This window comes from Schistocerca piceifrons, chromosome X, assembly GCF_021461385.2.
Source record: "Schistocerca piceifrons isolate TAMUIC-IGC-003096 chromosome X, iqSchPice1.1, whole genome shotgun sequence".
NCBI classification, from domain to species: Eukaryota; Metazoa; Arthropoda; class Insecta; order Orthoptera; family Acrididae; genus Schistocerca; species Schistocerca piceifrons.
In genome coordinates, this window is record NC_060149.1 from 74,405,672 (window position 1) to 74,421,718 (window position 16,047).

The window sequence follows — 16,047 nt, forward strand, 5'->3', positions numbered from 1 at the left end:
GCTAACCTATTTATGGAAGACTTCCAGGAAAATACACTTCAGTCAGCGGCGTTGAAACCTAAATATTTTTGGAGATATGTGGAGTCAGCTTTGTAGTTCGGGCACATCTTAACTCCCTGCATCCGAGCATTTGATTCACCATGAACTTGGACAAAAATGGAGACCTCCCGTTCTTAGATGTCTTTGTCTGCAGAAAGGAAGACTGTTCCTTGGATCACAGCGTGTTTCCCATACCAACTCACACTGACCTATAACTACGAGCTACGATCACTCATCTCAACGCAGTGGCGTATTTACTCTCGTTCATAGAGCTAGAGTTAGGTTCAGGGCGCTTAGCAGCAGAGCTTAGACATCTTCGCTCTGTGTTCGTACAAAACGGGTACTCTCATAAACAGATTCGTAACGCATTTCAACCTTCACGCACTAAAGATCAAGATCAGCCAGAAGAAACGGAGAACTCCACGAGGATGATTTTTCTACGTTATGTTGGTGGCGTGCTCTTTACGATTGGCACGCTGTTCAAGAAAAAAATGTTCAGAAGTATGTGAATTCCTTAGGGATCAAACTGGTGAGGTCATCGGTCCCTATACTTACACACTATTTATACTATACTAACTTAAACTAACTGATGCTAAGAGCAACACACACACACACCCATGCCCGTGGGAGGACTCGAACCTCGTCGGGAGTGGCCGCGCAATCCGTGACATGGCGCCTCTAACCGCACGGCCACTCCGCACGGCGTTCAAGAAACATAAAATAAAATGTATTTTCCGCCGTTCAACGCGAGTACTGCGGGGTTCTGTTAAAGGCAACCTAGGTATAACGAGACCAGAGATATATAAAATCCCTTGCCAGTGCGGGAAATCATACATTGCCCAGACGTGTCACACTGTTGAGGATAAATGCACTGAATATAGACGTCACACCAAATCGGGTCAGCCAGAAAAGTCTGCTGTGGTTGAAAACTGTGTTGACACGGAGCATAGTATGAACTATGGAGAGAGAAACATCTTTTCGTCCGCTTCAACGTACTGGGATCTCATCATTAAAGAAGCAGTCTCAATACGTATAAGTAACGACGTAATTAATAGAGACATGGGATTTCAACTTGGCAAGGAATGGGAACCGGCACTGGCGGTAGTAAGGCATCGTCAGCCGCAGACGAACGAATCGGAGTTAACACGGACGGGTAATCGGAGTCGGCATACTTACACTGGGCACCAACCAACACCGACTGAAAGGAAGGCCTCGGCGCTTGTTGGTGACGTCACGTCAGCTAGGCACGGCAAACGCCAGGTCTGTTGCAGGTGAAACGCTTGGGCGTGCTTATCACTATAAATCCCTTATTTTTGGACGTAATGTTTGGTATTGTTTTCGATTCTGCAGTTTTATTTAGATGAAAGATTTTCTTATTATCGTAAGTCTACAAATGAAGATCATAGTTCTGTATTACTGAATCCTGTCGAAACAAACGTAGATCAATATGAGAAGACGCTTTGCCCCATTGCAAGCTTCGGAAATTTTACATTCAAGTAACTATATTTACTTAACCCATTTTGTTATCGAAACTTACCCCAACCCCCTTACAATGAACTCGTTTCTTTTATTTATTTATTTATTTATTTTCGTTTGACATCGTCACTGGAAATGTGAACTAATTTACATGTGTAAATGTCCAACTGTTGCTAGTCATTACATTACAGTCGTTTTCAACGAAAAGAATTCTAAACAGGAAACAAAATAGCTTCATACATCGAAAATACTGCTGAGCTTAAACTTTTTTAAACATGCACATTACAAAAGATAAATATTCCCCTCTTGCAACTGAAAGGAGAAACTTTATAAGATAAAAAAATTTTATTTGATAAAACAAGTATCTCTCTTTTGCCTCTTCTTCTGTCCCCCACCCACTCCCCCAACGTGTACGATTGCACAATTGCAAGAGATTTCATTAACATCCAGTGCTCCTCACCCCACAGTCAACTAAGATACCTAAAGAAGAGCACCAATATGTTCACAGTTTCTTGTAAAAGCAACCCATTACAAACGTAACTTCCTCAGATTTACAAATAAGGTAAAGAAGCACGAATTCTGTTGCTCTTGGACCATGAAGTTGTTTTTGTATGTCAATCCTTAAAACAGTTGGAAATTTAGGTTCAGGAGTACACTATTTGTTAAGAAGTGTAATGAATTGCACAATTAATTGATTGCAGAAATCTCTCAGAACAATGGGTGTTGGTCAACTACCGCCAATAGTTTAACATTTTCCTGTGTCAGGGAGGGAGACACCACCATTATGAGTATGCCTGCAACAGACCTGGCGTTCGCCGTGCCAAGCTGACGCGACGTCACGAACAAGCGCCGAGGCCTTCCTTTGAGTCGGTGTTGCACCAACACACTGTCCGCGTCAGTCGAGAGCGTTATGTCAAGGCGAGCGAACCGTGCAGCGAGAGCGCAGGAGTGGGTCGATCGCCAGTCGGCGGGGTCTGCCCCGGCGCAGGCCGCATCGGCCACTCCACTTACGTACGACGACTTCGGCACCGGCAGATGGACATCGGAGGGAGGCGACACAGGCTATGGAATTGGTTTATGAGAGTTCAACACTTCTCTCGGGCGGAGCTGTGCAACAGCCTGACTCCGCGGCGACGAGAGAACACCACGGCGAACTGACACCAACAGCAGCTTCTACCGATAAACAAGAGCGTTCGCGGAAGCCGGCGGCGCCGCGCAAAATTGCAACCTTCACGGACGAGGAAAACTCGTACCCTCCACGCGGTAGCGTCCTTCACGACGAACGTACGCGGAACAGAACAGGATAACATCGCTGGAATTGGGCGAGAACGTCGAACTGATGGACCAAGAACCACTGGGAAGAGACACCAGCTTTGCAGAAACGGACGATTTTGTCCTAGTGCGACACAAACGGCACTATCGGAGAAACTCGAAAGAAGACGCGAACCCTCTGAAACGACGAGCTGAGATGATTGAGGCTACCAATAGGTTCACACCTATTACCCCCAGAGATGACAACACGGACGACTCCGCGTGGTCACGAAACCTCGAACTAGGAACGTCGGAAAAGCAAGCCACTGCTGCGCCAGACGCAGGAAAACAAAAACGTGTTCCACCAGTGACAATTTATGATACTGGCCAGTATGTGGAAGTGAATAATGCGCTACAACAACAACTGTCCGGAACCCTGAAGGCCATCTTCCATAAGGACCGGATTAACTACCATTTCGAGTCCTTTGAGGACCATAGAAAGGCTCTGAAATGTTTTGAGACCTACGACTTGCCACACTTCACCCATCAACCACTGGAGGAAAAGGAACTTACGGTGGTGATCAAACGACTGCCTGCACAGGTCACAGAACGTCAACTCCAGGAGGCATTAAGCGAAAAAGGATTCCCCCACGCAAGGGTACATCAATATAAAAGGAGGAATGGAGATCAAGTCAGTGGTGAATTAGTTAGGCTGCCCACGTACTGAACCACAAAATCTACGGCATCCGGTACCTTCTCTACACGAGGGTGTGCATCGAAGATTATCGGTCCAAGAATGGGCCGACACAGTGCAAAAACTGAGAACGCTTCGTGCATACGGCAAATTATTGCCGGATGCCACCCCGCAGCATGAAGTGCGCTGGAGACCATCGAACCAAAGACTGCAGCCTGCCCTGCACCTCCAAAGCAAAATGTGTTAATTGTGACAAAGACCACTGCATCTCATGGCGCGGTTGCGAAAAATGCCAGGCACTCCTCCGGAAATATAAAGTTCAGCTGCAACAGCAGGTCAAGAAACCGACGGTGAAGATCATTTAACAATCGACGACGCCAGCGACGACCAGAAAACTGGACTGCGAGACACCAGAACAGCAGCCATCCGGACAGTCTCAAATATCAGTTACCCTACAGAAGACTCCAAGACGACGGATTTCACGATTTTATGCAGACACACTGTCTCCTAGGAGCGACCAACCTGAAACATCTGCTTCCACAGCAGCCACTCTAGACACCTTGACGCCAGCCATATCGGACATCGCAGCCCTACTTGTACAACTTCAACAAAAACTGACAGGAATCCTCACTCTGGTGGAGGGAATCATCAAGGCGTTTACAGCTCCTTAAGGAATGGTAACGGCCACAGAACAAGACACCTCCGACTCTCCATTTGGAATGCCAATGGCGCAAGACGTAAAGAAACTGAGCTGAACGAATTTGTTAGTCGGCACAGGTTGGACATAGTTCTGATAAAGGAAACGCACCTGACGGAGATGGCTAGTTTCAAATTACGTAACATGTGTGGTAACAGGACGGACCGGGTTGGACAACGAGGTGGTGGAACTGCAGTGCTCGTCAAAAACACCTTACGACATCATCAGGAGGTTCTACCGCCCTTGGACTCACTGGAAGCCACAGCGTTTACAATCTTCACGGGAATAGGAAGCATAACTCTCGTGGCGGCGTATCTTAGCCCCAAGAAACAATTGGTGACCAGAGATCTTCATGCTGTCTTCGATCGATTCAATAAGGTCTTGCTGGGAGGAGACCTTAACTCCAACCAAGGAGGGCCAACCGAAAGGGACAGCAACTCTACGATCTAGAGAACGATCTTCAAGTCACAATATATGGGCCACGGGAGCTGACTCGCATCCCTCGCCGTACAGGAGGCTGACGTTCTCGATATAGCAATGGTTAAAATGTCGCTGCAAATCTACAGCTCAAGGCCATCTACGACCTGTCATCTGATCATCTACCAGTTCTCGGACTTCTCGAGGATGGCGGCCTCCCAATACCTCCTCCTATCTCCAGAGCTGTTAACAGGAATCTCTTTGCGACATACCTTAACAATAACGTTCGACCGACCCAAGCAGACTCAACAATTAAGGGAAATTGACATCGCTGTGGCAACTTTGACAGCTACAACCCAACGGGCATCAATATATGCAGCGACTGATACCTTTCGTCATGAGCATCAATTTGAAACATTCCCTCCTCATCTCACCGACATCAAGCATCGTCGGAATACCCACAGAAAACGATGGAAACGATATAGAAATCCAGAATATAGACGGCTGGTGCATCGTTTATCCAGGGAGCTATGTCGCCGAGCTGAAGAATGGCGGCAAGACAGCTGGGAAACAAAGGTGGACGAAATGTTCCTCCAGGCTAGGGAAGAGTGGCAACTTGTCAGGGCACTAGGCCAACCGAGACCACCAAACAGAGCAATTCAAGGCCCCGATGGCCTCCTATACGACTCTCATGGCCAAGCTGAATTGTATGCCCACGTATACGAACACCATATGACAGCTCTGCCCCCACAGGATGCAGAGGACGCAAGGGAAGAGGACTGTATCCGACAGCGAATCGCCGACTTCCGCCAACCCCCCACACAACAGAAGCCTGTTCTTAGTACTCCCGCTGAAGTAAGAAAACTCATCAGGAAGACAAACAACTCGGCGCCCGGCAAGGACTCTGTGACCAACGCCGATCTTAAGCATATTCCGGGAAAGGCCATCGTCCTCTTAACAGGAACTTACTCAACGGCTACTTCCCTGCAGACTGGAAGACGGTGAAGACGATTCCTATTCCCAAAAGAGGGAAAAACCCAACGTTGCCAGACAGCTACCGCCCGATTGGTCTGTTGCCCACACTCGGCAAAATATTGGAACGGATGCTACTACAGCGTCTCAAAGACTATCTGGAAGAAAATAACATCATTCGCCACGAACAGTTTGGCTTCCAGCTCCGGTTATCGGCGGAGCTTCAGCTGCTTCGGATCTCAGAGTCCATACAAGTCAACCTGAATAGACGGAACTCCACAGTTGGAGTTTTCCTAGATATCGAAAAGGCATATGATCGGGTGTGGCGTGACAACCTTATAGTCAAACTAGTCACTCAAACCCGTCTCCCTGACCGTTACATCAAGCTGATTGATAGCTTTCTGCAGGACGGGCGTCTCTTTGTACAAATTGATAGGAAGAAAAAAAAAAGTGTGTGTGTTCTTAAGGGACCAAGCTGCAGAGGTCATTGATCCCTAGACCAACACACTACTTAAACTAACTTACACTAACCTATGCTAAGAACAACACACACACACCCATGCCCGAGGGAGGACTCGAATCTCTGGCGGGAGGGGCCACGCAGTCAGTGACACGGCGCCTCTAACCGCGCGGCCACTCCGCGCCGATAGGAAGAAATCATCACTGAAAACAGTCTCTGCTGGGATCCCACAGTAAGCGGTGATATCGCCATGCCCGTTTAATTCGTATATTAACGACATTCCCACCATTCTCCACGTCACCGCCAGTCTGTACGTCGATGACAGGGCCTTCCTAATCTCTGGAAGGAACATCGAACAACTTGTCAAGAGGATGCAGCGACAACTTGTCGTCACCGAACAATGGGCAAGGAGCATTAAAATAACTCTAAACCCTACGAAAACTGCCGCAATACTGTTTACGAAGAAACGGCCGGAACTGTGGACGCGACTTGCCATCAATGGACAGCCAGTACCCTGGACTAAGACGACGAAATACCTAGGAGTGATACTGGATAAAGGGATGACTTTATATACAAGATACTATGAAGATGATCCGGGCACTCATGCCGTCTTTCAAATGGCTCTGAGCACTATGGGACTCAACATCTGAGGTCATCAGTCCCCTAGACTTATAACTACTTAAACCTAATTAATCTAAGGACATCACACACATCCATGCCCGAGGCAGGATTCGAACCTGCGACCGTAGCACTCGCGCGGTTCCGGACTGAAGCGCCTAGAACCGCTCGGCCACAGCGGCCGGCACGCCGTTTTTCACGAGCAGGGAATCTAAACCTGTCAACGAAATTAAAACTTTATAGAGCAACGGTACAACTCTCCCTGCTGTACGGCTCGACGCCTTGGGGAACAACATGTGACTCTAATATACGTAGTTTGCAACCATTACAAAACAGATGTTTGAAGTGGAATCTAGGCGCTCCACGCTGGGCCAGGACGAGAGAAATACACGAGGTGACTGGAGATAAATAAGTCACTGAGAAGATAAAAGATCAGGCAGCTCGTCTTTTTCACAAATTAGACGAGTATTAGGGAAATGTCAGCCAACTTGCGATGGTAGGCCAGGCCCTACCACAACAATGGCACAAATACAAGGTGCCTCTAGCCATTATTGCAACCCCACAGGACTATCAAAGATGATGCAATCTTCAGTTATTCGTTGTAGCTACTGTCCATCACTCGCACGACTACCGAACCAACACCCTAAAAGGACTCAAGGACCCACAGAGAGCCCAAGCCTCTTTGCAAGCGAATACACAATAATGTGAAACTATTTCTCACACCTTGTCACTCCAGAAAAAAAAATCACTAAAGTCGATAACTCTTTGGACAAAACAAGCAAAAAAAAAAAAGCTGGGTCGCGATTGGCGAAATTAGCTTTCTCGCGCCTCGTATGTGAAGACGGTGGCCCATTTCTCGGGCAAGTGGCACTGGATGTGGGCGTGCTCTATGATTCGTCTACGATAACGTTATACCGTCGCCCATTGGCGCCAACGCTTTTCTACGAGCCAGCGTATATATTGGCGAGACTGCAGCAACACGTCAGTAAGCAGCTGTTTCTTTGAAATATGGTGCAGCTTCCACAACATTATGCGACGCGCCACCCGTGAACCAACTAAGCAGTTATTACATTAGGAAAGTCTCAAACAGCAAAAATTTATTTTTGTTATTAACAGACACTATGTCGTGGACTGTCCATGACTGCAGCTTCTAAGTTAGGGATAATTAATTAATAATAATTATTTTCTGATTGCTGTGCAACGCGTTTCGGAGCAACAACTCCACTTTGAATGGATATACTGGGCTTTATATATGCTTCAGTTTTTCACCTGCGTTTGGTCACATGACTTTTATCTTCTGCATTTATAAAAAACTTCCACATTTGCACTTACATTTTGAAACTATTTAACATACGTCTCACTATAAATTATGTGATCAAACGTAGATGAAAACTAAAGCAGATGTAACGCCCAGTTTATCTACAGTCCTTGACAATTGAAGTCTAGCTCCGAAACGCATTAGACAGCAACTATAAAATTAAAACAAAAATTGTGACTGATGACGGAATGTTATTAATAAATTATCCCCCCATGAACCATGGACCTTGCCGTTGGCGGGGAGGCTTGCGTGCCTCAACGATACAGATAGCCGTACCGTAGGTGCAACCACAACGGAGGGGTATCTGTTGAGAGGCCAGACAAACGTGTGGTTCCTGAAGAGGGGCAGCAGCCTTTTCAGTAGTTGCAGGGGCAACAGTCTGGATGATTGACTGGTCTGACCTTGTAACTCTAACCAAAATGACCTTGCTGTCCTGGTACTGCGAACGGCTGAAAGCAAGGGGAAACTACAGCCGTAATTTTTCCCGAGGGCATGCAGCTTTATTGTATGATTAAATGATGATGGCGTCCTCTTGGGTAAAATATTCCGGAGGTAAAATAGTCCCCCATTCGGATCTCCGGGCGGGGACTACTCAAAAGGACGTCGTTATCAGGAGAAAGAAAACTGCCGTTCTACGGATCGGAGCGTGGAATGTCAGATCCCTTAATCGGGCAGGTAGGTTAGAAAATTTAAAAAGGGAAATGGATAGGTTAAAGTTAGATATAGTGGGAATTAGTGAAGTTCGGTGGCAGGAGGAACAAGACTTTTGGTCAGGTGAATACAGGGTTATAAATACAAAATCAAATAGGGGTAATGCAGGAGTAGGTTTAATAATGAATAAAAAAATATGAGTACGGGTAAGCTACTACAGACAGCATAATGAACTCATTATTGTGGCCAAGACAGACACGAAGTCCACGCCAACTACAGTAGTACAAGTTAATATGCCAACTAGCTCTGCAGATGACGAAGAAATTGATGAAATGTATGATGAGATAAAAGAAATTATTCAGGTAGTGAAGGGAGACGAAAATTTAATAGTCATGGGTGACTAGAATTCGAGAGCAGGAAAAGGGAGAGAAGGAAACAGGAAACATAGTAGGTGAATATGGATTGGGGCTAAGAAATGAAAGAGGATGCCGCCTGGTAGAATTTTGCGCAGAGCATAACTTAATCATAGCTAACACTTGGTTCAAGAATCATGAAAGAAGGTTGTATACATGGAAGAACCATGGAGATACTAAAAGGAATCACATAGATTATATAATGGTAAGACAGAAATTTAGGAACCAAGTTTTAAATTGTAAGACATTTCCAGGGGCGGATGTGGACTCTGACCACAATCTTTTGGTTATGAACTGTAGATTAAAACTGAAGAAACTGCACAAAGGTGGGAATTCAAGGAAATGGGACCTGGATAAACTGAAAGAACAAGAGGTTGTACAGAGTTTCAGGGAGAGCATAAGGGAACAATCGACAGGAATGGGGGAAAGAAATACAGTAGAAGAAGAATGGGTAGCTTTGAGGGATGAAATAGTGAAGGCAGCAGAGGATCAAATAGGTAAAAAGACGAGGGCTAGTAGAAACCCTTGGGTAACAGAAGAAATATTGAATTTAATTGATGAAAGGAGAAGATATAAAAATGCAGTAAATGAAGTAGGCAAAAAGGAATACAAACGTCTCAAAAATGAGATCGACAGGAAGTGCAAAATGGCTAAGCAGGGATGGCTAGAGGACAAATGTACGGATGTAGAGGCTTATCTCACTAGGGGTATGATAGATACTGCCTACAGGAAAATTAGAGACCTTTGGAGAAAGGAGAACCACTTGCATGAATATCAAGAGTTTTGATGGAAACCCAGTTCTAAGCAAAGAAGGGAAAGCAGAAAGGTGGAAGGAGTATATAGAGGGTCTATACAAGGGCGATGTACTTGAGGACAATATTCTGGAAATGGAAGAGGATGTAGATGAAGATGAAATGGGAGACATGATACCGTGTGAAGAGTTTGACAGAGCACTGAAATACCTGAGTCGAAACAAAGCCCCTGGAGTAGACAACATTCCATTAGAACTACTGACAGCCTTGGGAGAGCCAGTCCTGACAAAACTCTACCATCTGGTGAGCGAGGTGTATGAGACAGGCGAAATACCCTCTGACTTCAAGAAGAATATAATAATTCCAATCCCAAAGAAAGCAGGTGTTGACAGATGTGAAAATTACCGAACTATCAGTTTAATAAGTCACAGCTGCAAAATACTAACGCGAATTCTTTACAGACGAATGGAAAGACTAATAGAAGCCGACCTCGGGGAAGATCAGTTTGGATTCCGTAGAAATGTTGGAGCGCATGAGGCAATAATGACCCTACGACTTATCTCAGAAGATAGATTAAGGAAAGGTAAACTTACGTTTCTAGCATTTGTAGACTTAGAGAAAGCTTTTGACAATGTTGACTGGAATATTCTCTTTCAAATTCTGAAGGTGCCAGGGATCAAATACAGGGAGCGAAAGGCTATTTACAATTTGTACAGAAAGAAGATGGCAGTCATACGAGTCGAGGGGTATGAAAGGGAAGCAGTGGTTGGGAAGGGAGTGAGACGGGGTTGTAGCCTATCCCAGATGTTACTCAATCTGTATATTGAGTAAGCAATAAAGGAAACAAAAGAAAAGTTCGGAGTAGGTATTAAAATCCATGGAGAATAAATAAAAGCTTTGAGGTTCGCCGATGACATTGTAATTCTGTCAGAGACAGCAAAGGACTTGGAAGAGCAGTTGAACGGAATGGACAGTGTCTTGAAAGGAGGGTATAAGATGAACATCAACAAAAGCAAAACGAGGATAGTGGAATGTAGTCGAATTAAGTCGGGTGATGCTGAGGGAATTAGATTAGGAAATGCGACAGTTAAAGTAGTAAAGGAGTTTTGCTATTTGGGGAGCAAAATAACTGATGATGGTCGAAGTAGAGAGGGTATAAAATGTAGACTGGCAATGGCAGGAAAGCGTTTCTGAAGAAGAAAAATTTGTTGACATCGAGTATGGATTTAAGTATCAGGAAGTCGTTTCTGAAAGTATTTGTATGGAGTGTAGCCATGTATGGAAGTGAAACGTGGACGATAAATAGTTTAGACAAGAAGAGAATAGAAGCTTTCGAAATGTGGTGCTCCAGAAGAATGCTGAAGATAAGATGGGTAGATCACATAACTAATGAGGAGGTATTGAATAGAACTGGGGAGGAGAGGAGCTTGTGGCACAACTTGACTAGAAGAAGGGATCGGTTGGTAGGACATGTTCTGAGACATCGAGGGATCACCAATTTAGTATTGGACAGCAGCGTGGAGGGTAAAAATCGTAGAGGGAGACCAAGAGATGAATACACTAAGCAGATTCAGAAGGATGTAGGCTGCAGTAGGTACTGTGAGATGATGAAGCTTGCACAGGATTGAGTAGCATGGAGAGTTGCATCAAACCAGTCTCAGGACTGAAGACCACAACAACAACAACAACAACAACAACCTTAAGTGATCTTTATAGCGGAATTTTACGTGACTTTCCAATAGAGCGGTCCCATATTATTATAGTGCGATATATTTTTATCTATATATATATTAACAGGGACAGTGAAACACGAGGACTAACGAGTTCTCCAGCAGCTACTGAGGGAGCTGCATGGCGGTAGCAGTCAGCTTTGTACATGACGGTGCTGTAGGTGCTGCAGTACTGGTTAATCTTAGAGTTTTGCTGTCCCTGTTGATAACTATCGATAAAAGGAATTCCGCAGTAGACTAATTTAGGATGATTCTACCGAATGGTCACGGAAAATTCTTCTTTATAAACCATTTTTTTGTAACGGGGAACAAACAGACGCTTTGTGTCGGTACTGAACGTCGCATGAAAGACATGATGAACAGCATTTGTTTGTGCTGAGTCCATCTACATATCGCAGATATCTGCCAATACACCAACGACAGTTCGCCTACCGACTCTTAGACGGGAAAGCCTGCATAATGAGAACAGTAACGACCATATAACACTCCACAGCGATAGGCTTGTGTGATGGCTGTTAAGAAAGAAGTGTTGAGTACTGTCTGCTACGGAATCCAGTCGAAAAGCTCTTCTCCTATTACGTTAGTCTGTACTTCATTCATTAGTGATGTTGCAGAACCATGCTGAAAGATTTTCAGAAGTCAAGCAACACTGCATCAACCTGGACCCCGATATCTACTGCCTTTAGGGTCGCATGGACGATCAATGCGAGATGAATTTCATACGGTCGTTGTTCATCGAATCCTCCCACAGAGAAGATTTCCTGTCTCAAAATGTGTAATTATATGCAAGCTAAAAATGTAATTCATAATTCTACAATATATTGACTTAAGATTTATAGCCCTATAGCAATACGCATCTGCCTCACGATGCGTCTGGAAAATAAGAATGACCAGCGCGTTTTGCCAGTTTCTCGGTACGCTTTGTTGCTCCTGTGACCGACGATAAACTGTTGCTAGCAGGCCATCACTTGTATCTACCGGATTGCTTGTACACCTCATTTGAACGATGTTCAAATATGGCCTGAAAACAAAGTAGTGAAAAGAACGTACCGTTGTTGAATGCGCAGCAGAGTGTCCAAGGCGTCTTGGTTCTGCTTCATCTGCTGCTCCAGATCCATGGCTTCTTTGCGGAGAGCATCCAGCCGTGTTCGCACGCTCACCGACGCCAGTCGGTCCACAATGATTTCGTTCTTGAGTAGCGGTGGCGGAGTCTGCTCCTGTAACACATTCCGAACGTACAGCTAATAATCAGCGCAAGTAATGATAATAACTGAACATGTAGCGACAATTGAAAATTTGTTCCAGATCGAGACTCGAACAGGGAGTAGTCGCCTTAGTAATCAAGCTATCTGAGCAAGTCTTCAGGATATATTCAAGCTTTTATTGTCACTGATGTTTCCAGCTACGATTTCCGCACACCATTACTAGACGTCTACTCAGGGGCGGTGCATTTAATTCATTTCATGTTATTTGATGTTTATATTAAGACTTCTCACTTCGAGCAGTCACAAATATTTCAGATATGGTTATATTTATGGAAAAAAATCTACGGAAACATTGAATCAATATAACCAGACACACACTGTGTGGGTCACAATTTTTTCCGACTACTAGTTTCAATCTGTGCTGCAGATCATCTTTAGGTCTAAGTTGCAACAGTAAAACAGGCAATAACAATAAATAATTACAGAAGTGTGGAATTACAGTACTACCATGAACGATTGTACAAATAACAGGAACAACCCCCTCCCCCAAAAAAAGCAATTCTGGACGTGTGGGGTGTCGCATTGTCCTGCTGGAATTGCGTAAGTCCGTCGGAATGCACAATCGACATGAATGGATGCAGGTGGTCAGACAGGATGCTTACGTACGTGTCATCTGTCAGTGTCGTATCTAGACGAATCAGGTGTCCCACATCACTCCAACTGCACTCGCCCCACTCTATTACAGACCCCCCACCAGCTTGAACAGTCCCCCGCTGACATGCAGGGTCCACGGATTCATGAGGTTGTCTCCATACCCGTACACTGCCATCCGCTCGATACAAAACGAAACGAGACTCGTCCGATCGGGCAACGAGTTCCCAGTCATCAACAGTCCAATGTCGGTGTTGACGGGCCCAGGCTTTGTGTCATGCAGTCATCAAGGGTAGACGAGTGCACCTTTTGATCCGAAAGCCCATATCGGTGATGTTTCGTTGAATGATTCGCATGCTGACACTTGTTGATGGCCCAGCAAATTTCCAGCAATTTGCGGAAGGGTTGCACTTCTGTCACGTTGAACGATTCTCTTCAGTCATCGTTGGTCCCGGTCTTGCAGGATCTTTTTCCGTCCGCAACGATGTTGGAGATTTGATGTTTTACCGGATTCGTACGGGAAAATCCGCACTTCATCGCTACCTGTGAGTTACTTTGTCCTATCGCTCGTGCGCCGACTACAAAATCACGTTCAGACTTCATCGCTACCTGTGAGATGCTTTGTCCCATCGCTCGCGCGGGACTATAAAACCACATTCAGACTCACTTAAATCTAGATAACCTGCCATTGTTCTACAACTGCACTAGACAGTTGTTGTGTTATACATGCGTTACCGACCGCAGCGCCGTTTTCTGCCCGTTTACATATCTTTGTATTTTAATACGCATGCCTACACCAGTTTCTTTGGCACTTCAGTGTATTTATCTTAACAATATGGATTACAATTGAAAAGTGGCTCTGAGCACTATGCGACTTAACTTCTGAGGTCATCAGTCGCCTAGAACTTACAACTAATTAAACCTAACTAACCTAAGGACATCACACACATCCATGCCTGAGGCAGGATTCGAACCTGCGACCGTAGCGGCCGCTCGGTTCCAGACTGAAGCGCTTAGAACCGCACGGCCACTCCGGCCGGCCGATTATAATTTGTTGATATTTTTTACAATGGTGCTAACTTCTATACGTTACTATTTTTATTTAAGAATATTGTCGAAGCCTCTGAAGAAATTCACTGATTCACTTTCAAGTTTTTTGTTTCACATTTTTTCTTCATATTTCCTCTAATGTGAATATACAGGGTGACAATTATTGAATTATATGAAGAAGAACGTAATTAGTTTCAATCTACGGCATGTATGCACTTTATTCGGCGTGTAAACGTCACTACATATAGTCGGATTTAGGTTTTGATATGTTCGATATGCTTGCCTTCGATGGCGATGATGTGGCGCAGACGAATAGCGAAACAATGCATGACCCGCTGAAGTATCGGAATATCGATGCTGTGGATGACCTCCTGAATGGCTGTTTTCAGCTCAGCAGTGGTTTTGGGGTTATTGCTGTACACATTGTCTTTAATATAGGATAAAAAGGAGTCGCATGTGTTCAGATTCGGAGAACATGGCCACCATACGAGGAAAATGCCAGTGGCCTCTGGGTGCCCCAGAGCCAAAATACGGTTCCCAAGAGTGCTCCTCCAGGACATCAAACGCTCTCCTGCTTCAATGGGTTCCAGATCGGTCTTGCATGAACCACATATTGTCGAAATCAGGGTCACTTTGGATAATGGGGATGAAATCATCTTCCAAAACTTCACGCACCGTTCGGTAGTCACCGTGCCATGAAGGAATATCGCACGCATTATTCCGTCACTGGAGACTGCACACCACACAGTCACCCGCTGAGGGTGAAGAGACTTCTCGATCGCGAAATGCGGATCTCAGTCCCCCAAATGTGTCAATTTAGCTTATTGACGAACCCATCCAAATGATAGTGGACTTCGTCGCTAAACCAAACTTCACAGCGCATACTAATTCCCATCATGTCCCGCGTCCATACGTGCTGTTTGAACGTCGTAACGCAAACCGTTCATGAATTACTACGATTTTATTTCATATAGTTCAATAGTTGTCACACTGTATCTCCAACGATTCTAATAAATCCATTTTATGCCCCTTATTTAGTCGGTGGAATACTTTGATATTTTGCTCTGTTTTTTTCAAATAGTGTCCTGTATTATGTATGTGTGTGGCTATGGATGATGATGATGTGTGTCCGTTGCATGTGTAGACTTTAATGTGCTCTGTGCACCTTGTGTTGAAATATCGGCCTGTTTGTCCTAAGTAGAACATGGAGCATTCCTGGAAAGTTACTTTGTATATTCGAGAGTCTGAGTATGGGTCATGATTACAGTTTATGTTATGTATTAGTTTTTATTGTACTTTGTTTGATGTAGAAACTCCAAGTTTTACATTATGATTTTTGAAAATATTTGCGTTCTTCTGTGCTATATTGCCAATGTATAATATCATAGACATACATTTGTTTTTGTCTTTTCCTTCTATGTTGCAGACCCAAATACAAAGTGCACCACAGCCATATCAGTGAAAAATGACGAACGTTTTATACTGCAAGATTAAGTTAATACACAAGGGTGGGTGTCTCTGCGGTGTTTGGCTGACACTCATAGCGGTTTTAACCAAACTAAGACGAGTTTTGGACAATATGGTAGCCATTTTTCATATATGTTTACATATATTTGTAATAAAAATAATAGCTTTATCTGCTGGGGTTGTGAA

At 44.7% G+C, this 16,047-nt stretch overlaps 1 protein-coding gene across 1 annotated transcript in view; it reads right to left on the reverse strand.

Moving 5' to 3' along the window:
- The window catches only part of LOC124722181, a 997,523-nt gene that overhangs the window by 537,463 nt on the left and 444,013 nt on the right, over nucleotides 1-16,047 (reverse strand). The window contains exon 7 of the mRNA XM_047247381.1: nucleotides 12,539-12,705. Within this exon, the coding sequence (XP_047103337.1) occupies nucleotides 12,539-12,705 (167 nt within the window). The remainder of the gene's footprint in view (nucleotides 1-12,538; nucleotides 12,706-16,047) is intronic.